At 33.7% G+C, this 27769-nt stretch overlaps 1 protein-coding gene across 1 annotated transcript; it reads right to left on the minus strand.

Moving 5' to 3' along the window:
* LOC132549293 (regulator of nonsense transcripts 2-like) lies at positions 1 to 27561 on the minus strand. Its single transcript, XM_060213214.1, has 41 exons — positions 27478 to 27561; positions 24967 to 25427; positions 24782 to 24838; positions 23832 to 23997; positions 23315 to 23356; positions 22800 to 22884; positions 22334 to 22410; positions 21787 to 21867; positions 21379 to 21528; positions 20841 to 21058; positions 19957 to 19999; positions 19498 to 19629; positions 19082 to 19174; positions 18602 to 18641; positions 18310 to 18368; positions 18072 to 18164; positions 17666 to 17738; positions 17235 to 17405; positions 16795 to 16892; positions 15633 to 15718; positions 14834 to 14942; positions 14421 to 14478; positions 14015 to 14070; positions 13624 to 13740; positions 12884 to 13069; positions 12536 to 12577; positions 12310 to 12411; positions 11673 to 11732; positions 10849 to 10987; positions 10005 to 10144; positions 9661 to 9844; positions 8979 to 9071; positions 8596 to 8711; positions 7859 to 7930; positions 7240 to 7335; positions 6838 to 6937; positions 6017 to 6090; positions 5147 to 5209; positions 3420 to 3498; positions 2412 to 2529; positions 1 to 1906 (listed from the first exon to the last, which is right to left on the minus strand). Exons 2-41 carry the CDS (start codon positions 25410 to 25412, stop codon positions 1897 to 1899), a joined length of 4224 nt encoding a protein of 1407 aa, XP_060069197.1. The 5' UTR covers positions 25413 to 25427; positions 27478 to 27561; the 3' UTR covers positions 1 to 1896.
* Positions 27562 to 27769: the final 208 nt, after the last annotated feature.

A 27769-nucleotide genomic window follows, 5' to 3' on the forward strand; every position in this document is an offset into this window, starting at 1 on the left:
TTCTGCATTTGAAGGTTTTTAATTTCCTCAATATCAGACAGCATCAGACAATTAAAATCAAATTGATACTTATGTTCCAGTTACTGTCCATATAAAACGTACATTATAACATTTCTATCAGAATTCCAAAACGAGAATAAAAAGCAGCTGCTCGATCAGTGTTGTGACATCATACATATTTTCAATTCTTTTTTATTTATAGGTTACACCTACATCTGACACAGGAAAACCTACAGAGACAGATTTCATCAAGGTGTGTGATATCAGTAACATGTCAGACTGTATTCAAAACATTTAAAGCAATGTTTACTTGTGAATAGCAGTATTTTAACAGGGAACAGAGACATAATAATTAATTCTGTTCGATATTTATCACACTATTTTGACCTACAAGACTTTATAACTTAAAACTTTAATCTTTATTACCATTATATTCCAGACTTGATAGCATTAGTTTTCTCAAAACTCATAATGACAATTTTCTTTCTCTACCCTTATAGGAGAAATTGCTTGGCACTGATGTGACATTATTGAATATGATGTCAAATAATTGTTGTGACAGTGGAATCCCTTGTCTGATAAGAAAGCCATCTTACCAGCAGAAACATGTATAATATGGACAGTAGAAAAACACTATTACTATCAAATGTACCACTGGAAAAACGTTTTTTAAGTACATATCAAATAGTTTATAGTAAATCCCTAAAAGACGTATCATTAGGAAATGCTATAGCATCAGTTGAATCAGGAAGAAAAATTTCATATTCAAGTTTTCTGGGTTTTTAAAACTTTTTTTACTAAATTAATCGTCTCTGGAGTTTTGCTGGTTTAGAGTTACTCCACTATAGCTGTGCTCTTATTTCATTTAAACAATGTAGCACAGCCATTGAAATTAACGTTAAGTGAAGAACCAGACCCTCATGATTTTTAAAGTTCAATTTTGTTTCCAAGTTATCAAATTCTAACAATTACTTCCACCAAAAAGTACTTCAATAAATATTTCACAAGTGTAACATCTGTAAAACTATACTTCAATTTAATGAACTTTTTACTTTATCTATATTTTAGTTGTAATTATACACAAAGACGAGAAACTGTATGTCCCTCTGTTAAAGTAGTTATTGGACATGGAAAAAATCCCAAAATTTATCCATTTTACCTTAAAAGTTTGATTGGACCAAGAGCATATCCATCAAATTAATCTGTATCAGCTCTGACCTAACATCTCTTTATCATTAATGTATTCGATGGATCTCCAACAACGTTTATCACTAAAAAAATCCCTTAAGATAAACATTACAAATTGCATAAAGGCTATAAAGAGTGTCAACAACTCCTTCACAGCTTAACAAAATTTTCATTTTGAACAAAGACAATTTGTATAAAAATTTCATATTAAAGAATCTACACACAGCTGTTATCTTTTACAGTAATTAACCTATTGTAGGAGCATGTAAGTCACTGTGAGTTTTATCATCAATTTGTATTCTAGTAATATTGTCTGAACTTCCTTCTCCATCTTATGAAAGTATCTTTAACGTAAAAAATCAACACAATCACCAATTTCATGGATTCACCATGTCATACTTTAGAATCACAAATTAATCTGACATGCATTTAGATTTTAATGTTGGTATGCAAGATAAACTAATATTGAAGTTAGGCTTTCACTTTCCTTGGTGCAGGGTAAACACGTGCTATGTGTAGCCCTGGGGGAGAATGTCTAGTGACCATGCCTTCCTGCCCTAGAAGGACTGGAGTTGATCCTCAATATTCGGGGAGAATCTGCAGATTGAATTGTAGCAGGTCACTCTTTAGTTTTGTCAGCCTCAACTGTAGCTTTTGAGCAGTTTGTACTGCATTGATTTTGGTCACTCACATTTCGTTTCCAACATTTCAGCGTTTCCTACAATGGAACAGGTAATAACATAAATGACATGTACACTAACTAATTACACAATCATTATTTGAAAAAAAAAAGCTTCAACAAACCACTGATATAATTTTTCCATCAACAAGTTATATCACCACCCTTATCTAGCAAATTCTTGTTACACCGCACTATTTATCATGCAAATTCTTGTTACACTGCACTATTTATCCCGTAAAACCTTGTTACACTGCCAATATTCATCCAGTAAAACCTTGTTACACTGCCACTATTTGTCCAGTAAAACCTTGTTACACTGCCACTATTTGTCCAGTAAAACCTTGTTACACTGTCAGCATTTGTCCAGTAAAACTGTGTTACACTTTAACTATTTGTATAGTAAATTTTCTACCAAAGATCTTTGACTTGAAATAGAGGATTGATTAACTGGTTAGCAAAAAGAAACAACAACCAGAATCTAGTTTTGTGAGAATGTTTTTACTGCACTAATATTTCCTTTGATTCAAGGAATAACACTTACTTGGAGCCAAAGATAAGGTCAGCATCTGGAGCGCCCTTTGGATGCTGGTAGTTTCTCAGCCTTCTGTCCCGATTGGCATTCACCAATGGCATTGGCCTGTTCAAAGCCGCTATCATTTCTATAATGAAATGAACAAAATTATAATGAGAAAGAACTACACACTTTCATAAGATGAGGTGTGCACTTTGATAATTTGTTACTTAATAAAGCAATTCAAATAATCTCAGAAATGAATAACAACCATGTGCAATGATAGGACATACAAATAGTAACGTAGTGAGCAGGGCTCACATAGTTATCCCCTACTTCCTGATCTTTTTCTCTTGACCTAAATCTCTTGAGTGCTAATCTATCAAAGAGATCATGCGATATCTTATATACAAGTTTTTTTTATCTCAAAAGTGGTGAACAGTAATATAGAACTTCAGCCTTCAACCTTTAACCATCAAAATCTGATCAGGTGTAGACCTTGCTGTGGATGCTATGATGTGAATTTGAGGTACATCTGTCAATGGGTTCAAGAGATGTTTTGTAAACCAGGTTTTCACAGATACGTGCACTGCTGCATCAAGTGATTATGATGTAACTCCCCTTATGTAAGTGGGGAAAATAATAAATTGAGCATTTATGCCCTAAATCATTACTATAGAGAGAAAAAACAAAGATCAGGGGTTCACACAGATATACTCCCAATCTCTAATATTTTTTCTAAATAGATCTGGAGAGAGGTTCTTCAGATATGTTTTACACAAGCTTCTGTTTTTTGTAGTTAAGTGTGACTTTTGATGTTTAAAACCTTTACTGACGACATCCAAAATCTTATCTGTAACAGAAAATGATACTGTGATGGTGTTGATAAACACCAAATCTATCCCTGTAGTCATGAGATATATATTGTAAACATGCTTCTTTAAATTTGTAAAGACCTTGTGTCTTTTGTCTTTGACAATACACATTAGACCTGAGTGAGTGTGTGACTACTGAGATACTGTCAGACAACACACATACCCTGGTAGTCTTCCTCCTCCTGTCGCTCATGGATTCCCAGCACCACCTGTTTCATCCTTTCTTTCTCCATCTTCTCTGCCTGAGGAACAAAAAATAAAAAGTAAATGAAAAATGAAAAAAACAATAGAACTCATCTAATGTTAGAGTAACAAAGAAATTAATTACTACCGATGAAGGGAAGGTGTGAACGACACACTTACTATAGTATTGAACAAAGTATTGATACTATTGTATTGAAGTATTCAAATAATCGAGTCAAGTATACAACGACCTCTGTGATTGGTCGGGGGCGGAGTTTAGACAACCTGAATAGTTGATCTGACACCCAATTTGTTCCGGTAGGCGGAGTTATTGTACACTATCAGTTACATAACAATTACTAAGTAATCGCTGGAAACATGTCCGACGACGGCAACAGTACGCAAAATTTTCTTCGACGAAATTATGTCCGATACGAACGATATGGGGAATCCTGTTTTTGTACAAGGCGATGTGGTTGTGATGGATATTTGTGGATTCCATCACCATAGACAGGGAGAGCGCATTTTAAGAAATATGCTGAAAGAATATGGCGTGTCCCTGGTTTTTCAGCCGCCTTATTCCCCGGAATACATCGTAACTGAATATGTATTCAATGTCATGAGACAGAGGCTTCGGGCAAATACCCGACTTGTGTCAGAATTTCTGGAACTTGCAGTAGTAAATGCTCTAGATATTCCGCCCAACCAACTTCAAAGTTTTTTCACATGTTGCGGATATGTATAATTTTCGATGGAAAGATCAAAAATAAAATAAAAAAATATATGGGACCACAGAATTCCTTTATCTTTTAATGAAGTATGAATTATCGGCATATATCAGGAGGTCCCAGGTAATTCGTAATTCTTTGTTACATATAATAGAGCTTGGGCTTAAACCGAAATATTTTGAGCCAACCTCTCTCTCTCCATTCCCCCCCCCCCCCCTTTCAAAAAAATAAATATATGAATAAAACTAGTACAGAATGACTATATGACTATATTCACTGTTAAGATGTTATGAATTCTCCGGTCCCAGTGATCTAACCTGTTGATAAATATTTTGTACGTAAATTAGTTTAGTACTGAGTAACTTTCGTTTTCTCGTTGTACCATCGATGGAAAAGCAAGGTATCATTGGGTGTAGAACGAAAAAAATGGGACAACCCAATTAGGTCTGATCTGAAGCCACCTGTGACTTGGACTCTTCCAATTAACCTCTCGCGACAGTCGAGTGTTTGTAAAATGCCGATGTCTGCACAGTATTTTTTCACCTGGCTCCACCCACAATCGATCTAGACTTGGCTCTGCCAATCAGAGAGCTTGTTGCATAAATTTAAGGAATTCGATTGGTGAAGTACTTCAGTACAATACTATCAATACTTTGTTCAGTACTACAGTACTTGAAACGTTCACACCTTCCCTTCACCGGTAGTAACACAATCCCTATTTATGATAAAAATCTCACTTTATCTGTTTCATTTATATATTTTCACTGTCATATCATTTTATATCATTCAATAAGCATTTCAAGATATCTGTATAAAGAAATCATTATTCCTGTAACGAAAATACAGTAGACACAAGTTATAAATTTCCTTGTTAAAATAAGATAACATTTTTTCTCTTACACTATGCTTGTCAAAAAATATCAAATAAAACAGTCAATCTATATCAAAACCTTCCATGCTTTTCTTCCTAACAACTTACATGTTCCCTTTCTTTGTACTTAGCAGCAAACTCTGCAGAGATTGGTACATTCAGGTTGGTGAACTGAAATTAATTTGAACACTTTTAGATGAATTTATTTTGAATGGAAATGATTATTGCAAATTACACAGCATTGCAGATACATTCAGTCATATATAATGGATATATCCATAATTCCTAAATACTGGTACATGTATATATATAAAAAAATTGTAGTTACAACAAAACAATCCATGGATTGGATGAATGCTCCCAGAAAGCAAGTTATTGGAAATATTTTTGGTCTTTTCGTTCTTGTATTTGGTCATAGTGATGACACATATCTGTAAAAATGTGTTGAAATGGAGAGTTTGGAAGAGGAAAAACTAATGTTTTTACATATTGCATACAGATATTTGTGTTTGACACATGCTTGAGCAATGTAAGTACATGTAAGAACATATTTCCCTCTGTCTGTTACTCTGTACATGACATTTTAACAAAGAGGTATAACTCTGTAAATACGGGCCATGAATCTAGTACATTTACATCACCCTCATGTAACTGATGTATACACAATGCTTCATGATCCTTGCTTAACAAAGACTGAGAAAATTTCTTTAAGAAGACAATAAATGGTACTACACCTCTGAAATCTTAAGACATACACAGTAAATTAACTTTCTTTCACATGCCATTTACTTTTTAAATTTTATGATGGAAACGTTCACAAAAGTCAATTGCCATGAATTAAGACGGGTTGTAAACTACAATTATAATACATATACACATTGTATTATATAGTCTATTTTACAGAAGTTAATTGCTGCTAACTTATGATGAGGTAATTGTGAAAGAAAAAAGTTGGTCTACAATTAAATAATTTTGTACCTGCTGTTTGTTGCCTTTTCTGGTCATCAGCACAAAGTCTATAGACTTGTTCTCCTTCGGCTCTTCCACAGTTTCTGTAGAACCATAGTTAAACCAACCAATTATTGTTTAATAAGTCTAACTAATGAAATATCACAGCACATTCAGGTTATACATTTTGACTACAAAATTACCTTATAGGATAAAAACCCAGAAAAGCGTACCCTAGATCATGTCAACAAGTGAAATTTCACTATCCATAGTTCTCATACCCTACATCCCTTATTTTCTTGGAAGTGAGAGACATTCTATTTCATGTCCAATGTGTCATACTTATAAAAATGAAAATGAAATATCAATCATAAGAACAGTTTTTACAGAAGTACAAGAAAAAAAGTCATTTACTTTTGCAAGAGTGTGGAGAAAAAAAATTCAAATACTGTAACATTAGCTAGTTTATCATGTTAACACTTTTTAACTGAATCAAATTGCATGACGGGTATTCAGGCCCCAAGATAATCTGCACACGGCTTTTCCTGGCATGAATTAATTGATAATGTTGGCTATTTTTTGTTGTATCTAAGTTGATTTAATCGCACCTTTCATCCCCTTCGGACAATGTAGGGGGATCTCATACAATTTTGTACAGTTTAACAAATTTCAGATCTCGTTTGAAAGTGAAGATATCCCATGCACTAAAAGGACTAGAGATTACATATATATTCATTTTCTCTTTCCTCTCCACACCTACAGAAATACTTGTTCAGGTAATATAAAGGAAGGAAACAAGGAAACATGGCAATCAGGGAAATTCTTAACATAATAATGATCTTAAAGCTTACCGTAGAAATTAGAACAAGCTGCCTTTTTACTTTTATCCCTCAAATGCATCGGGACTGCTATATCAAGCTGTGGTACTTTGAGTGACTCCTGATTTCTTGCCTAAGAAACATAATTGAAAAGAAAGATACAAAATAAAATAACATATCATAATTAAACATATATATTAAATAGTAAAATAAAATCTGCTCAGGATACCGTCTTTTAATTAGTATGAAACTACACTAAATAAGCAACTATCTTAAAGAATTTATAAAGGTAGCAACCAAGTTCAAACTTGAAAGATTTGCTTGTTGTGAACTGCTGTTTCCTCAGAATATATAGTTGAGGATACATTGCAGGAAAGGAGTTGGTCGTTAGGAACAACCATCACTCATTGAATTTAGTGAAGATTAAATAATAACCTGAATGTTATCCGTCATCATCTTGTCAAATGCTGTCATGAAGTCATCATCTTCTGAGCACTTGACAAATCTTGGACCTCCTGTTAACAGGGTTATCTGGACAAAAAAAATGGCAATTAATATTTAACTTCTGCAAGCAAATAACAATAATCAGGTAAATGAAATCAGAAAAAGTATTTCTAGAAGATATGATTGCCCTGGTTCTTTGCAAAAATATGAATAAAATCTGTTGAGAAGTTCACAATATGTGGCATGGATTCAGGATGCAATAGAGTGGGGTGGAACAGTTGGATATGGGTAACAATGTATGCCCCAACCCCTACTTCTCCATTCAGACGTTAGCAGAACTTATAGATCACAGTTTCTGACATTCACAAGTCACAAGTTAAGAACTTCTCTAGACTTTTCAGAAAACATGCAGCATCAAAGAAAGAGGTCAAATTACTGTGTAATTGTTTTACAAACAACCTAACCTACAAAAATGTGGAATACACACCAAGAAAAGTAATGATGAAATAAAATAATGATTAAACAGTACAATTTTTACAGCTCCAGCCATACCTCAGCTAGTTTTGTTTAATTATTTTTTTCACCAATAATAGCATAAACTATAAATTACCTCATCATCTTCTGCATCGGTGTCCAACATGTCATCATCATCATTTTCACTCATTTCAACACCTTCTCCCTCCTGGAAAACATATAATTCTCATCAAACATGTGAAAAAGTGAATAAAACAAATCTTCATCAAAGTTAGTACGATAGTATGCACACACTGCTGAAATGTTACAAGATCATATTTTTTATGTCTTTAGAATCGCAGGAATTTGATATTAAGATTTCTTCCTTCAGACTCCTCAAAATTTCTGAGGTGTCTAACATTATCCCGCTTTGAACCTATTAATAAGCAGCAAGAAATTTGAAAATTACTTTTTGCAGACACCTTAAATCTTATGATTAATTTCAGGAAAGCACCAATTTCTTCTGACAGATGGACAGACAGACAGTAGGGGAAAAAAGTATCCCTCACTTGATAATAGGAATGTATTCAAGAATATTTCTGCAAGAGCAACAACATATTTTAAGTAATTCTTCTGGTAGAGACAGTAAGGTTAGCCTTTGACTGTTGATCTTTATATCAAATTTTTGTTAGGGACCATAACAATAAAGATATGAGTTCTTTATGGACAAAACTCTGTCCATAGAAAATATGATTCTTAGAGAGATGGACCGAAAAATGAATTTTTATTTTCATAAAGGTAAAAAAATGTATTTAAACTTTATATCAATCTTCCATTCCAAATTTCTCATTTCCTCTTTTGGTCCTGATCTCACAAAACCTATTTTCTCCTTACCTCTCCCTGATCACGGTTGCTCATGCTGCCTGTGTGACTTCTCTGACTCTGACTACGATCATCTCCACTCGCCTCACTGTCATCCTCAGTGTTGGACAAACTGTTACTTAGATCATCTACAAAAATAGTGTAGCCATTTTGAAAATTGTATTACCCCTTCCAAACAGGACCTTAGCATCAACCACAACAACCACCATGAATAAGCTTCAGAACAATCGGTTTTCGATTTCATCTTGAATCTTATCTTTATTATGTCACGTATAATTAAAGACAGTCTACCTTGAGACAGTAGGTCAAGGATCAAACAAATGAGTGATCTTTCTGAAGGACAATTTTTTGTCAATGATGTTACTTGCGCCGAGTCTAAAACGACTGGTACCTACCCAATTCCTCTGTTTCCTGTATGGTGGTAAGGCCTCCCTCATCTGCTTCACTGCTGTTTCCCTCATCCGTCTCGATGATAGGTAACACAGATGCTAGCAACACAAAGTACAACAAAAAGATAACACTACACAAACTATTTGTGATTGTGTCTTTCCATGATACCTTTCTGGTATGACAAAAATCACGATGTGAAAGTGCAAAAATATTCTGTATCAAAGTACAGCATAACTGCCTTTTAATGCCCATTATAAAACGAAATGAAGAAAAACAATGGACTAAACATATATTTCTTGATAAGATCAAAATATGATGCCCACAAAATTCTGATTATAAAAGATGTTATTAATTTGTAATATCATATCTGACGTTTGACCTGAAATGTGGACCAATATTACTGAACAACTTTCATCCCACCATGCAATATGTTGTCTTGCTTTAGTGTCCTAATTACCAGAGGTCATGGTATTATACATACAAATACATAACAAATGACATTTATGTAAAGAATGAAACAGGCTAACTTAAAATCTGATCAAGTATCGAGCTTGATGTTGATACTTTTAAATATGAACCAAATCTGTTGAGAGGGCCTAAAGATGTGACATTGATTTGGAACTGCATGTGACCAGACATGACGGAAGAACACTGGTAATATTCTATGCTCTCAATAAAATTACACACCTAGCTTCTGCTTGTATTCATTCTCCAAGTCTTCAGCAGCCTTGCTAGCCTCTTCATAGCTCTGAGGCACCTGTGTCTTGGGGCGGATAGCTTCAATAGTGTCCTGCATCAAGTTTTCAACATCTATGGGGAAAGGCCTGTCTTCAGTCCAAATACTGCACTGTCTTTTGAACCAATAGTACCGCTGAAATAATTTGAGAGAAATTTAAAAAATATCTGATAATCTCCCCCGTTTGAAATGTACAACATCTATCCAAAACTGTTTACTAAGTATGGAATTCTAGTCATGAATATTTATTAACATCTTGTACAGTGTAGTTGTTACATTAATCAAACCAACCAACCTGGAAATAGATGAGGAAGCAATCAAGCTTCTTTTTGCTAGAACCCTTGTCAAAATACTGTCCACAGGTCTCGAGCACCACACAGGTGAGGCGGATACGGAACAGATGTTCTGGAGGGTCAAGAACTGATTGACCATTGTCTGCAAGGCACATATCAATAATCAGTCTTCTCATTAATGACATGGGATGTATACGTACAGGTATTCGAAAAATACATGTCAACCTCATTAATATACCTACTTTAAAACAACAATAAGATACACACTACATGAGCAGGAAATGAAGTTTGTATTCAGCGTTATTACACAACATTTAATGCAGATAACTGGATTCTAATAGTTGATGTGTTATACTGTTACATTGGTTACCAATGTCTTCAAACTGAGGTAATCAAATCTTGGTGTAGAGGGAATGAAAGCATTCCAAAAGAATGACTAATGGATGACCTGTCATTGTGTATAGCTATTGTTAATTCCTTTTATCAAAATGTTGTGGTTTCAGCTAGCTAGTACATAATATCACAGAGACCATCAATAAATTAAACCTAAAATGATCTTTGTTTCGAACCCAAACTCCTATCATAAATTGGACATTGCAATGTTTTTCCAGTCCTTTCAAATTTTATATATGGTTGTTTACTAGCAGGAGTACATGTAAATATATATGTACGGTCATCTCCCTGACATTTTAAATATTTCAAATCTACACCTACAAATCATTTCATTATCATCACCAGAATTCATGTCAAACTATAAACATCATTTTCTTTTAATAGTGCCTCAAAGTTACTTTTTCTTGTGTATAAAAGTGTTAGTTCATTCCAATGTTCATACTAAATAGATACCATCAAAGACCACTCCAAAAGTGATGAAGGAGTAGAGAGTTTTGAAGATAACAGTGGACTCCACCATTCTGTAGTTATACAGTTCTCCAAGGAACTTGGCACAGCTCACACGCCGCTGATTGTACTTGGGATGGTTTACCTAGCAAACAAACAAATTCCATAAAAACCTAACAAAATCAGAGATTGCTTGACACCAAAAAAGACGACAACACTAAATGTTAAATGGTTATGTGGACCTTTGTACATATCTATCATAAATATGAAGCACAATATTCCTAAAGGCCACATCTAAAATTTCAAGTGTTGCCACAGGAGACATATAATGCATTCTTTGTTATTTTGTAATGACTCTAAGGCAGAAGACACAGCTAAATTGGCAAAATTGATTCCTGCACCAGCAAATAACCCCCTCCTCCAGAGAAAAACAGAACATTTACAAAAATTTGGAAGGAGGCCCTGTTGTAGGCAGCCCCTTCTTTCCTTAAGTGATCACCAAATTGGTATAATTGTCACACATAATGTTGACAAATGTATACCATCAAACAACAAATTTGTCTGATACAAAATGCCACAAAATATTAAGAAAGAGACAGAAATAGCTTCAGAGTTATCAAACTTTAGACTATTTGCACATGTATGACACATTTAATACAAATTGTGACTACTCAAGACCACCTGTTGTACATGTAATTGTATGTTCCATGGTGAATTACTTTCTCATAGACTTTCTTTAACATGTTGAAATATCACCTCTATATGGGTGAAAGATTTGAACTGAAATATCACTTCTAAGAGGATAAAACACTAGTTCTGTGATATGTTACCTCCATGCCAATCCTGATGTCTTCCAGTACTCCATCCACAACCTGTATAGCCACATGTTCCTGTGTACATACAAAACAAAAAACTGAATTCTAATGGTTTTTCACCATGAAGTACATTCATATCCAACTCAAGACACATTACTGATGTCTCCAACTTCTAGTCATTGAATATCTGGTCCTAGCCTTTCAAAATAAGAGGTGACAGGGTGTTTTAATATATGATCATCAATGAAAAAGCCCTTCAAATTAATTCTGAATGTATAGGTTTCACTTATGTATGTATTCAGATAATGTTTTAAGTTTGAATATAATTATGTCGACTTTATTTGATCCAAAAATATTTGAAATTTTAAATATTGATTTTAAGGTATGAAAAATCAGATAATTTTAGCATTTTCCTGATCTGAGCATGCCATACTACTGACCAATAGGACAAAATCAGGTGAATTGACGACAGGTTAACTATGAGAAAATACACACATGTATATCAATACCATTAATTACTGCTAACAGAAACCTTGCTCTACTTTTATAAACAATCATAATAATTCTACAGAGAATTTTTATCTTATACAATCTACAATATTATCACACAAAAATAACATGATAAGAATATTTTTCAGTGCATCAGACTTACATGGTAAGGCGCTAGACCAGCCAGAAGGTTGGCAGCACAGTGTATAGAGTTGTAGCGTACATTCCATACAGCTATTAATGACTTAGTGGCATAGAACGCTATCTGTAAGAAACAACAAATTTCGTTAACTCTAGATGATTAGTGAAAAGATTTATGAAAATCGTAGAATGAGGGACATTCACTGAATGAAAAATAACAAATTAAAAACCAAACAAAGTACTCTTACCTCACGATCATCCCAGTTCAACTTCCTCATTTGTCTCAGTACCTGCCATCAAACAATATGTTTTTTAAAAACACAAGTGGTTTATATTTGAAAGATAATAACTGATGCTCATGATGGCACTTTCAACAACCAATCAACGTTTTGAAAACTAAATGACAGCAAAACATACACAAAAGCAAATCAACTTGTTTGAATTTTTTTTTTTTAAGTTGATGAATTAAAACAATACTGCAATGTAATTAAGTAAAAAGAAACACACAAATTAATCAGATACATACAAAATCAAAGCATAGTTTTCTTTTCTTTCATAAAATATCTTTACACTAATTGTTTTTCACTTATCCTGACCTTTTCGGTGGTAACCTTTGAGAGGTCTTTGTAGAGCAGCTTCCTGATATACTCATGTAGAGGGGGCCGGACCTTTCTAGTGGTTTGGGGAACATCTGGCGGGTTACTGTAGTAGAAGGCATTCTCTATCATCGTTGTGTACCGACTGTCTAAGTGTAGAGCTGCCTTTTTCCTCATCATCACATCCTGGCAAAGTTAATTATGACGCAGAAGTGAAATAGGGTGGAAGATCAAACAGATATAAAGTTTGCTGAGTCAATCACCCCGAGAACAGCCAGGGTAGCTGAAGACTACCTAACTGTCCAACATAGGAGAGACCTGTAACATGCCATCTAGAACAATTACGGTAAAGTGTCTTGTCAACGAACAAAGCCATTACATTACAAAAGAAGCTGTTTTCCAGTATTCTGAGAAACACAAACCACCAACGGCAGTAAGCATCGAACCCCGCATCTCAGATCTTCACCCATGGCCATCATTCTAACTGACCGTGTTATCATGACCCTGCACATCATTATGACACTAAAATGTAATGTGTGACAACAGGTGGTGGCAGTGATGATTTCTGAATTATCATGTATACAATGCATTTTATCTGATTACAGTAAAGAGGAGAGTTTACTACAGATCTAACACTAACTTAACAAAGTGAAACCAAGAACCAGCTTAGCTAACAAACGTGATAACTGAAACAGTTACATTCAATATGGAAGATAACAGAAACTTGACACCTAACATACCAGATAAATCTTTGTCCTGTGATGAGAATCTTGAGATCTGTAGAGAAATCTGCCGCAAGTTTCCAGTAAAGAGCATGCCATCTCAATGTTGTGATGAGTAAAATCAAACATCAGTGACTGTAACAAACAAATCCTGTACATACAAACATGTCACTTATATGTGATCTTTATACGTGTATTTAACTTTTCTCATATAAACATGGAACTTTCCCTGCATCTGTTTCTGTAAGTCACTTATTCAAGATTAAAATTTTAAAAGAAATAACTCCAAATAGATTTGACTTTTACATTCATGGTAAGTGTAAATGTCACAAAAGTTGAATGTAGCAATGATAAGTTGGGACGGCAAGTATTGGACTATATCAGAAACATTTTAAATAAAATTGCTAACCTTTACACAATGTAGTGCCTCAGATTTGGGATACAACTTGAACTTGACCAGCTCCCCTGAAAAGTAATACACACATGTCAGTGCATACAGCAGGGCTGATTTATAAAACTGACTTGGAAGACATCAAATAAGATCATAATGTTAAGATTATGGAAATATTTAGTACATTCATATACATTATTTACTAAAAATTGGAGTGCAAAATGCTAATTGCTCTTGGAAAAATGTTTGTGTTTTTTTCATGTGTGAGTTTTCTTATTTTTTTTTTTTTTTTAATATTTTCATACCTGAAATCAGTGATTACTGTTCTGCAGTTGAATAGCAATGATTTCATGTTCTACAGTTGAATAGCAATGATTTCAATCAAACTATGTTCATATTAACAAGTACAATGTATCTAACTCACCAATAAACCTCACAGTTTTTAATTTGGATTCAATGTTGATCTGGTCCTTTTTTCTTACCTTCACAAATGAAGAAAAACAAATTGATTAACAATAGCTATCAGTTACAAAAAGTGATATCATTTTCACCAGCAAAATAGAGATTAAGATTACGTCAAAAGCCACTGAATATGTAATATACTGTAGTGAATAGAAAATTTCCGCTTATTCACTGCATTTCTTTTAAATTCTTACAATTCACATTTGTAAGATTTTTTTTACCTACCAGCAATTATATTCTCCTGACTTAATATTATCATACAAAATCTTGTGAAATATATATTTTGTAACATTGTAGATTTGTATCCACATAGATGACTTAATAAACATTCCTGGTGATCCTTTCTCTAACAAAAGTTTGCTATAGTACACTTACATGCCACTTAAAGTCTCCTTTGAGAAGCTGGACGAGATCATTAGCCACATCAGGCATACACGGGTACAGTGTCGCAACCATCCGAGAGTAAAATGGCAGCAGGTCATACCTAATATACAAAAATCTCTGCTTCCTTTACATGGTTACTACATCAAATGTCCCAAAATTTTGTTATTAACACATAAATTATCATTATCAATATAAACTTGAAATTTTTGAATGAAACCGATTAAAACATAGTAAATGTAAAATTTTCATATTACAACTTAAAATTAGATAGTTAAGTTTATTGTTGCTTTATGTCCTATTAACAACAAGGGTCATTTAAGGATGTGCCAGGTTTGGTTGGTGGAGGAAAGCCGGAGATCCCTGGGAAAAACCACCCACCAGCGACCGATATCTGACGATTGACCCACGTAGGCCCCTTACCCTCACCTATGGTGGATGACCCACGTAGGCCCCTTACCCTCACCTATGGTGGATGACCCACGTAGGCCCCTTACCCTCACCTATGGTGGATGACCCACGTAGGCCCCTTACCCTCACCTATGGTGGATGACCCACGTAGGCCCCTTACCCACACCTATGGTGGATGACCCACGTAGGCCCCTTACCCACACCTATGGTGGAGGGCCAGTGATAAAGACGTTCGGAGGCTTTAACTACTTGGCCATGGAAATTTAGAAAAAAAAATTGTAAATTGAATTTAATGCAACATAAAAAGGGAAAATAATAATTTCTGTATGGATTATCACTGAAACTCCAATCTGTATATCCAAAGAGAATGTGCAAGTCCTACCTGGTTCTATGTACAGTGAATAAAGCCTTCACCAACTTCTTCCTGTTGGCTTTATTGTTGAAATTCATACAAAACTCTATACTGGCCTGAAACATAGTAAAGCATTCTCAAACTCATTATTCCATTGGATTCTATATGTGAAAAAAATCTGTTCGTAAATTATATTTTTGATGTTCAGTCAGATTAACATTTGTTACATAACCATCAATTTCATTTCCAGAACATGTTTTTTAAGAAGTATTTACAGCCTACTTTCTTTATACACTACATAGACATCTACAAATATATTGGATCAAGTTGTTAAGTTTTTTTTTCTAATTAAATATCTAATGAAATTAATTTTCAAACATATTCAAATCAATAAAATGGAAGTTCTTATAACACAACCAGTAGAAGATTTGAGTGTGATGTTTATGACTATACCGTCACCTTCACCAGGGAAATGACAAGTGAGGAGCATACTAGCTCTGACGTACATTCAAATTAAAGCATCAGTTCTTCCAGCTATTATGACAACACATTTAAACTGCAAATGTTACATACACTGATCACTAAAACCACAAGAAGACAAGTTAAAAGTGTCAATTTGTATGTATGATGGCTGATAAGCAGGACAAGCAGAAACATTTTTTACTGGAATAAATGAACAATATATTTATCCTGTTGTAAAAAGATATTGTTGTTGTGACCCTGACTTTGATTCTTCAATGGTAGATGCTAAAAATATTTTGTTTGATGATTTTGGTGCAAACTCCTGTCATGAACTTCCAAACAAGCTGAACCTCCAATTACCCAGAAATTCTGTTCCTATGACCTTAACCTCTTACAGATGACCTTAAGTAACTTTCCAGTGACCTCTAGTAGCTGATGTCAGTATTACCCATGGCATTTTGTTGGAAGTGTAAGTCAGTGAAAGGAGAACAAGACATATGCCAGAATTTTACAATTGTATCAAGATTATGTAGTTGTTATCTTGACATTCGAATGACCTCTAGAAATTGATAACAGGTCGTGTACAGTGTTCATGACTTTAATTGAAAACCTTAGTCAGGAACTAAATGTTGACACTATGTCACCAATACATGCTCCTTTCTGGTGTATTAAACAGCCATTTTATTATCAGAACATTCAAAGAATACAAATTATCATGTTGTGATGTTACCTTGTCCAGTAGGTCCCTGTTGACACAATTTGGTAGAGATAAGAGATACGCATCAAACTGGACTTTCATCAAGTTGCCTGTGTCAGCATCATCTTCAACTAAACAAAGCATTATTTCATCACTTTCAAGACAATCAGATATCAAATCTATTTCATCTTCATGTAGGGAGATAGCATCCAAATCATTACTACTTTAGTCACTTGTTTAGCAGGAATATTTTCACAAAACACATTTCATCCATCACATGCAGCATCATTTTGGACTGGTAGACACATTCACCATTTGGTCTGAACTCATCACCGAGCAGGATTGTGGTAGATACTGTCTCAATGAAAATTTCAAATTAAATGTGTCAGTTTAGCAAGAATTAGTTTAATTACAATATAGATTAATTTGTTAATTGGTAAGTGAGCTGTGTGGTTTGTTCTAAATGTACTTACTGTCAAGATCATGAAGAGCACTGTAGTCCTCTTCTACTGTATGTCCGGCCTCGTCCTCCTGATCTTTGGTCTTGGCAGCCTCTGCCTCTGCTTCCTTGTTCTCCACCTCTGCAATTTGCTGTTCTGTCTCCATTTCTCGTTCCACATCCTCCACCTTCAGGTTCTCCATGTCTGATATACAACAACATTGTCTTACACACAGACCACAATGTGTTGGGGTGTGTGTATGTGAATTCTAATATACAATATTTCTAACACAAATCTTATGAAATATATATATGATTCTATAGACAGTGTTTTTCAATAATTAAGCTTGAACCTAGATACTTTGGCACATTGTTTCAACAAACCTACTCCTCAATCATGATAAAAGCTCTGCTCCATCATTAATTCTTTAATAAGAGTGCTATTTACAGATAAAACAGATTTACCTTCTTCCAATCCTGTCTCTACATCTTTGGTTTCATCCTTGACAGTACTCTGTTCACTTTCTTTATAACAGATCTATCAAAAACATAAAATCAAAATAATTATAAAAATCATTCAGTGATATTATACACTTTTTCTTTTAAATCATATTTTTGCCAGCGAAATCTAGGAAGTTAATGATTAGATAAAGACTGCAGTGATGATATAAGAAATTTTATATGACCATTCGTAATGATATAGCTTTTCCAATATCTAATAATATCATAACTTTCACAGTTTTGACTAACCAGAATGGTAATTTCTTATCACTACATTAAAATTTAGTGAAGGGATAGTGAATTAGATGTTTTCAGTACAAATATTGCCATATAAATAATTTGATACATGACTGTACTTTGATGTACTCACCCCAGGTATAAATGCTCTGAGATCAGGCAGGGATTCGTAAAAAGCTCTAGCATCCTCATCCTCAAACAGTGTACTGTCACCCACATACTGAAACTACATAGAACACAGTGTTGATCATAAGGTTATACTTCTAGAGTAAAATTAGGTATCAATACATAAAATTGTAAACATAAAATGCTAACAAATCAGTCTAACTGATTAGGGTGCATTATCTCCATCCTAAACCTTTGACACTAACCTCTGCATTCTTTGAAGGATCAAACACATCAAATCCAGACTCTTCATCTTTTAGCAGATCTAAAACGAAAACAAACATTTAAATATCTTCTTCTGAACAGGTCAAGTTATTCTAAGTATTTGTAAAAAACAAAAAAATCATACATTTCATTTCCTTCACATATTTAACTTTTTTGCAGAATGTATAAAATCATTAATAAGAGTGAATATCATTATATAAAATCAACTCGAATGACTTCAGTGTTATTTGTAATATGACCTTAACAGCATTTCCCAATAAACTACCACATTACCTTCCTCTGGTAAATCTGGCATGTCTTCATCCAACAGATCCTACAACGAAGGTGCGAAATTCTGAGATTGGATCAAAATATCAAAACATCAATGTTCAACAAATAGTCTAGCAAATAAATTTCTAATATTCCAAAATAGAAACTGACACTTCAACAGGTAAAATAGCTTAATGATCAAAAGGAAATTAGAGCAAACATCATAATTATCTTTATCCAGTGAATTGAAATTGATTTGGTGAATTTTTTCTCTCAAACTTTAATTCCTGTCACAAAAATTATCAATTGACACATTGCTTATGATACCATACATGCAGATTGCCCAATAAATTTTTTTTTCATACATTCAATTGAAAAAGAGAGTGAATATCTATAGTTCCTTAATTTCAAAACAAATAATGTAAATTACTGATGTCTGTTATATAAATAATATAAATGAATATAAACTTCCTATTTGCAGATGGTTCCTTGCATTATACTTACTGCATACACAGATGTATTGCCATGAAGCTTTTGATAGGCAGCTAATGCATTTTCATAGCTTTCTCGTCTCTCGTTGCTCAATTCTCCCTTTGTCTTACGATAAATAACAAAATACATTTAGTGTAATTATTACAACAATTATTCCTTAAATAAAAACCCAGAAGTAGTGTTATAAAAACTATCTTTAAGCATAACACAAGAAAATAGTGAAATTCTGATGTCATGAATAGTGCCCTGGTACTTTTGCTTTGTAAAGGATCTTACTTGTGTTAATAAATCACCCCAACAGTATCGTACAATTAATGGTATGTATAACTTTACAGTACATGAATATAAACACATTAATTCTTTATCTATAGCACTACAGCACTTGTCAATAAAGCTGTATTTCCAATGAAAACACCTGAAATACTCACCTGTAGAGTCCTGCGATTGTGTCTCTCAATGCTTTTCAGGTCTTTATAGACTCGTATCAGGTGTTTACAGAGAGACAGAAAGTAGTCCTTCATAAGATTTCTACAGGCCTTCTGTTTCTCTGGCTGTAGCATCTGTAGAATATACAACATTTGGCTTCACTCAATAGAACCTATAGAGGCTCTTTAAGAACACTTGGATGTGGAATGTTGATAAGTTCAAGCAATTTGAAGCAATCTGACTTCCACGACTATCAATAAAGCAGCCTAAAACTGCAGAACAAGAATGACCTGGTCTACATGTCAAAAATTTCTTTCATGATGAGCACCATTTTGCCTAAACAGAATATCTTTTGGACAATTGAAAATATAAACTATGTAAAAAAAAAAAAAATTCCGTTTGACACAGAATAATAACAATTGTCTGAAAAATTTCCATATCTGTCATCAATTTCCTCTTACCTGACTAACTGATATTTCCAGTGAATACTTTTCAGCAAGCAATCTATTAATGAAAAAAATAAGCTATTACATCAAAACCTCAAAAATTCAAAATATGGAAAACTTTGGTTCATTCAAATTGATGATGTTTTTAGTTCCTTTAAAACAAAACAGTTTTGCTCCTTTCTTTTATAAAACTGAGATATATAACAATATTATAACATTGAAACGGATTTTCTATCTGAGGTAAAACATTTTTCTGTTTATCAAGATCAACCATCAGATATAACTGCAAAACAGGTGTGTGTGGATCAAACTGTAAATGATTGTCTCAGTGTTTTGAAAGATGTTTGACCAAGGTAAATTTTTCACACAGGAGTTAATAGAAAAGAAATTTGAATAATAATAAAAAAAAAAAAAAAAAGCAAGTAGGAAAGGCCTAGGATTAATAAGAAAAAATTGGCTTTAACATATATTGTGTATTTGTGTTCTGTTTTTGTTGGTATATATCTGAGTAATGAAGAGGATTAGGTAAGGAATGGCTCATCAGTTTTGATATAAATAATGTTCAATCATTAGAACATTTTGTAAAGCAATACCAACCAACCTTTTACACAGCATCCTACACTGTGCTACTAACTTGTACTACCTGGGTACAAATTTTTACACAGCATCCTACACTGTGCTACTAACTTGTACTACCTGGGTACAAATTTTTACACAGCAACATGTACTGTGCTACTCACCTGTACTACCTGGGTACAAATTTTTACACAGCATCCTACACTGTGCTACTAACTTGTACTACCTGGGTACAAATTTTTACATAGCATCCTACACTGTGCTACTCACCTGTACTACCTGGGTACAAATTTTTACACAACAACCTGTACTGTGCTACTCACCTGTACTTTCTGGGTACAAGTCCCATATAATCATCGCCACAGTGTTTACAAAAACTAGACAGGATGGCTAAATTGTTGTGTTCTTCATGGTCATTATTGACAAGTTGCTCCAACTGCTTGCCCACCACAGCCAAACCCTCTTTCTTTGAGAAAAGTCCCACAGACACTAACTCCGCAAAAAATCTCAGGTCCACACGGTATTTACTGGGATTACTTATCTGCATGATAATATCATCATGATCAAAATTAGAATGCACATAAAGAATCTGTGAAACTTTAAATAGTGGTCAAGATGGAAACACGTTATTGCATATTTGCTATAATGCTAATCAACCAATCTAATTCATCTAAATGTACAAATCATTGTTTACTATTCATTTTTGTCTCTAGCATTACGAAACAAATCATTATGATTCTAAAAGAAATAATTGTTTTATATCTATGTTCATTAACTATTCACAGATAATCATTCTTCAGTTATATTTAAGTTGGTACAAAATAACTAATCTGTTAAGTTGTATACCCTTTCCCCTCTCACCTTATCCTCCTTCTTTCCAAGAAGGAACTTCTGGATGTTTTCAAGTAGAGCAGCAGGAAATTCATGGTAGCGCTGGAACATGACGCTACTTATATGAACAGCACAGGGAATGTCTGACATCTTCAGTTTAGCTTCTGTGATTGCTGCAGCCTGAAAGGAAATTGTAATTGAGGGTACTAATTGCTTGTTTGTTTGCTGGGTGTATCACTGTGTAAACAGCTTGGGTACTGATTTAATATCATTTTTTAAATACCTTAAAAGTGGTCTGTTAAACAGCTGGTAATAAAACATTACACAAAGAGGAATTCATGACAAATCCAAAGAAGATAAATTATTTTACAGGCTACAAATTTACTTCTGATTCATAGAGAACAGAGCAAATCCATGTTGGAGAGAGATCCTACTTACCACTTCACCAACATATTTAGTCAAATTTAGGCCGTTGAACTCTCTTGTCAACATGTCTTTTTGGGATTCTGTCAGATTTTTCTGAAATTGAATTCATGATTAACAATGCTGTGCTCTTATAGCTTAAATTCAGTCGGAAATTTCAATTTACTCTAAATTCATTTATCATAAATATTATATCATATTATTATATAAATTATGGTCAGAATACCCATTTCAAATACAAATACCATGAGGTTTGATTGAGTCATTTTGTTCTTCCTACCTTTGTCAATGAAAGTAAGATGACCAATATTCATTTATCTTTTTTACAAAACTATAAAAACATTCTTTGTCAAATATCATTCATTTTAATTGACACTAACCATATCACATATCAATTAATCACAGATTGTACTAACCCAGTGATTTTTTAACTGTTACTTATTGATAACTATCCAAATAAGAAAATAAGATGCAATTTTCCTGTTTCAATTTTACTCAACAACATGAAGGATATTGTGTTTCTTCAAGTATTTAAACTATAAAACTGTGAGTTCAATCTTACCAATTTCTTTACAAAAGCTGTATTTTTCTTCAAATTTGAATCAAGCTTAGTGAAAAACCGTTCATCTGGTCTTTGGTCTACAATAAAAACAAAACATTGGCGATTAAACAGCTATACAAAAGGACCACAACTTCTGTCTGTGAACTGAACATGAAAATGCTCTTAATATTTACAAATCATATGTAACTTTTTACATTAAAATTTAAGACATTATACACCCATAACATTTTCACATTACGTTATATACATGCAGGTCTCAGCTCCATTTTATATTAACATTCTGGTAAGTAAAATAAAAATCATTCACCATAATATACACTGTGCACCTTAAATGTTAAAACTTATTGATCATAAATAAATAAACTGCCTGTAAAAAGTTGCTACAAATTTCATAACACTTTTTTGAATATATACAAGATAATGTTGATAAACTCATCAATAGAGTTTTTCAATATCTTTAACACACCTGCTGCTGCCAGGTTCTGTTCTCTCATTAATTTTTTACTCTCCGTCCTTTCCTTACATTCTGAGATATAGTCTTGTATACATTTCTGAAAGGGAAGTAAATGTTGATTCATATCAGTTGAAATCTTACAGTACGAGTGAACAATATTTTCAGTGTTAAAAGCTGGGTAAATCAGAAGTAGCCAGTTATTCACCAACTCTAAACCAACAATTTTCGGGGGAAATGTATAAAATCAAAATATCATTTTTTATTTAGCCAGCTATCTCCTAAAACCAACCACTTGTTTTAAATCTGTTTTAAAACTCTGATTTTACATAAAAAGATCAAGAACTGCAAATTTAAGTTATTAAATAGTGTAAACGACAACCAGAGCATAAGACACACACAATTAGAGATACAAAATCATATAATATTGTAATGTATATGGTACAAAATCACATTTTGCATAATATACATTTGATGAAATAAGGCATTATATCTTATCAAGTCATACCTCATTTCATAAATATACTTACAATTTCTTCTTCCTTAAGTCGCTGTGCTTCTTCTTCTTTCCTCTGCAGAAAGTGAAGCAGAATTTCATATATATTTGCTATTTAGCAATACTTTGAACCCTTTCAATTTTGTTTCACTTACAATTTCACTGCCATATGATATCTAAGGTGATGAAGAACACTATGAAACTTACCATTTCTTTACAGTAGATTAACATGAAAGTGTTTGGAAAGATGATCATAATATAATTGACATATTTTCCAATATTCCAAACAGGCAATTTTCTTCATCAATCTGTAGTTTCCTTGCTAGCTAGGACATTCATGATTTTAAGCAATGTTAACTCTGATAGTTCATACTTTAATTTATTTTCACAAGCATAATTTTGTTTAATTCAAACAGATGAACAACATTTATTTAATTTTGTTTGTACTGACTGATGGTTTACTACATAATTTATAAAACATGAAAGGGAGCTGTTTTAAATAATTAAAGATCAGCTGAATCACTTTGAAAATCTTTAATAAATAAAAGAACCTTTTCCTCTTCTTCTTTCTTTCTTATTTCCTCAAGTCTGATTCTCTCTTCTTCCTCTTCTTTCCTCTTTTTCTCTTCTTCCTCCTTCAGCCACTGAGCTTCTAGATCTGCTGCTGAACTCATCTGAACAGACTTAGCTTCTTTTGCTGACGATTGTTTCTTTTGACTGAGTGGATGTGTAAGAATATTTCAAAATATTATCAGCAATATTTACATAGTGATATTAAACTGTAAATGTAAAGATATAGCACATGAATGTTGAAGCTGTAAAACTGATTTTAAAACATGTATAATCAAAATTATCCAATACATTAAAATTTTGTTATAATAAAATAAAATGATAAAATGATGATAAATGAATTGTGTCTAGAAATCTGTTTACATTAAGATTAAAAGAGGTTCGACAAATTAAGTGGCCATGGAAAAGTTTGACCAACGATCAGTTGTCAGATGTATTTATAGCAAATAGGAATGCAATCTGTGGGACAGATAAAGAGAGTAACATTCCTTACATTTCAGAGAGTTTTAGGATTTTAAAATATCATCATGTCAAGTTGTGTTTATTCTTTTATGTGTATTTCCTGGAAGAATTCTAGCAAATTACAATCACCTTAGTTATTTGAGTTAAAGCTGCAAAATACTGCATTGTGCAAATGCTGATGTGACACAGACCAATAGGGTGCCAGAAGGATGTCATATAATCTAGAATGTGTGTAAACTACTGTGAATACATTCCAGATCAACAATGAGCTAATGGGAGACCATTACACAAATCTGTAAACATTAATGAAATAAAGCAAGCAGGTATGACAAACTCAACATCCTGCTGCTTTGGCAGAATCCTTACTGTAAACTAAGTTAATCCAAATCTGTTAAGGAGTGAAAAACTTATAATCCATGGCAAATTACTGATAACAAATACAGAATAACATAATGTTATTAGTTTTCACCTTTCTCTCCCATCTCCCTTCTCTCTATCTTCTCTTCTGTCCTTAGCATCAGATTTCCTGTAAAATAAAATGCAAATAAAGAAATGTACATTTCTTCAGCAGAAGAACTTACTATTATGATGTTAAATTAATATAACAAAAATATATAACAGTCATGATATGCCTGGATGATATGTGATTTTTACCTAGGTGTATGTTCTCTTTCTCTGTTGGAACCTCCAGATGCACCTCTGCCACCCCCTCGAGAACTACTGCCACTTTTCTCCCTGCTGCCTCCATCTCCTCCTCCCCTGTTTCCACTTCTCCCTCCTCGGCCACCACTCTCACGGTCAGTCCCTCTATCTCCTCCCCGATCACCAGATCGATATCCACTACGATCATACTGAGCATTATTACGATTACGATTAGTCTCCCTCACATTGTCATGGCCCCCTGACCCTGTCTTCCTGCTGTCATTTTTGCCACCCTTGTTTGGGGTTCCTGATGTACCAGACTTTGAGCCTTTGGCCGTCACTCGTTCATCATGTGCTTTGTTGCTAGGCTTGCCTTCACTGCTCTGCTTAGCTCTCGCACCCGAGGAGTGTTTAGATCCATTCTCTTCCTTCTTCTCAGTGCCCTCCTTTTCACTCATTTTATTGTACTTGACCTATTAATGAAGACATAATTTTGAATCTCACATTAGGTATATCCATATTGTTTATGATCTAATGAGTGTTGATGCACAGAAAAGGCGTGTGTATGGTTGCTGTCTGTGAACAGGTTGGGTACAACCCCGCATACAGGGAATAGTCCTGCATTTGAGTAATACTTACTGCTTTGAGTAATCAGTTACTTACTTAAATTCTAGTTCATTTTGAAATAGAAAAATGTTAAGGTCTTTTAAACATTGCAACAAAAATGGTGTAATACTTTTGATAAGGGGTTTAACAAGTACCGGAGTCACCTGTTCTGGGTCGGTTTTGATCCTGGCACGGTTTGGAAAATGTGTACCTAGTTACTAGGGTAAGCCATACCTATTATACTATTGTAAAGTTCACTATAAAATGTTCTCAAGTACCCCTGTACTCTTGTATTGTAGGCTGTCTGTTGATAAGAAACAATGTTTAATTTACATGTGAACATATATCCTGCAACTGACACTGCCATTGTTGGAATACACCTGCCACATATATTTTTGCTGTATTCGGCAGTGAAAAGGGCTGTATTTGTGCATGTGCAAGTAATTTCGACAGAATAACCATCTGAATTTACTTTTAACATTATGTTTAGAAATACAAATAGTGGTTGAAATAAGCGGTGTTTCATGTTGTTATTATTTTTTAATTTGTCATTTGGCAAAATTCAGCATAACGTCAGTGTCAGATAAACATAGATTGAACAACACAACTGTTTAAGTTTCCATAGTCTGATTTTCAATCAATGTTGTAAGATAAGTTTAAAAAGACATATTTGTCTCGCCACTTTTTTCTCGTCACTTTTGTCTTTCTTCACTCTCTCCAAGATAATGCTTATATTTGAAGACACTGGCCATACATTCTTTATATATCTGCTATATGAACGGCTACATTGTTGTACTGTCAGTTGACACTTTCTCATGGCTGAAAAACGTGCAACAGCCTTGACCTATCACTCAGAATTTCTCAGTCATGCACACAAACTAACCATTGTCAACCAAATAATATAGCTTCCCTTATAAGTATATGATAACTCTAACTCTACAAAGTCTGAAAACATATCCTAGTATTTTCCTGACCAAATTGATAATGTTCAGACAACTGTTGGTTAGCTGATAATACTTGAAAAATCAGCATTTATCACCAATACCATCCTTTCTTTAATTTGTGGGGATCATGTTACTAAAAGTTAAGAGTAATTGGTTACAGGTTTGATTTCAACGGTCGGGGGGAAAATTGTGCACCCATGACAACCCTGCTTTTGATATGGTCCAATAACAAATGCAACATTGTACATATTTACAAAGGAAGTGAATAATTCAGATGTCTTCGTTTCATAAAAATCACAAACATTATCACCTGCACTGCTTAACAACTGCTTATAGTGGGGGTAAAAATACAACATGTTAATTCCTGCTCATCTACGACATTAGCACTGAAGGCTCCCACTGACTATACAGTATGGCCAATGGAGAACACAGTCAGTGATATAAATTGTCATTATAACACAGTGCTAGATATATGCAATTATATACATCGTCACATTGGCTATTTTGCGATGTTAAAAAGATGACACCATTCTTTATTGCAATTTTAAAAATAACTTTATGAGTATCTACTTTAAACTGACCATGCGTATGAGAAACGAACTGTTTACTCAAAGTAGTAACTATCCCTCAAATGTATGCCTATTATCCATGTGCGGAGTAGTGCCCAACATGGTGATAACAGCTTTAAACTGTATATAGCTGTTGCTTTAGACTTTTGGGAGATTGGGAGCCGATATTCAGATAAGATAATTCACTGGTTAAGTTGTACAACAGCATGCTAAGACACACTTTCTTTTAGGTTTATGAGATGGTTTCTTTTTAAACTGAAAGTGACGTGCTAAAAAAGCCAGGGCGAAATGTTTGATCGGTTTTAAGTTTCAGCTACCAGCACCTTACTTTGGGGATCAACTGCAATCAAACTGTATACAGACATTAACTGCGATCAAAGATGCACACAAAATGTGACATTTACCTCACATTATGGATGTTATAATCTGGCATCAAACAAAACACGAGGATGAATCGTTCAAGTTTGTTTACAAATTTCTGCAAATATGGCGTCTGCACACACATTGAACATCCACAGTTTCGTACAAATAAAATTTCCTTATTGAAAATTAAAAAAAGAATGAATACTAAATGAAATGAACATAGAAGTTCTTTTATTTAGATGAATGATTTATAGAAATTGAGTAATTGCTCTACTACTTCAGATAGATTCGAAAATAGATAAAGTTTTTCACTTTGGCGCCAAGAACGAATGT

Source organism: Ylistrum balloti, unplaced genomic scaffold (assembly GCF_031769215.1).
Source record: "Ylistrum balloti isolate Yb309-2 unplaced genomic scaffold, AGI_CSIRO_Ybal_v1 Utg370052, whole genome shotgun sequence".
NCBI lineage: Eukaryota > Metazoa > Mollusca > Bivalvia > Pectinida > Pectinidae > Ylistrum > Ylistrum balloti.

Excerpts from the sequence above, each read along its gene's own strand:
- LOC132549293 (XM_060213214.1), bottom strand. The coding sequence starts at position 25,412 with ATGAGTGAAAAGGAGGGCACTGAGAAGAAGGAAGAGAATGGATCTAAA. Across the intron at positions 18,369-18,601 it reads GCCAGATTTACCAGAGGAAG|ATCTGCTAAAAGATGAAGAG; the intron begins GTAATGTGGTAG and ends TTTTCGTTTTAG. Across the intron at positions 18,165-18,309 it reads ATCCTTCAAAGAATGCAGAG|TTTCAGTATGTGGGTGACAG; the intron begins GTTAGTGTCAAA and ends TGTTCTATGTAG.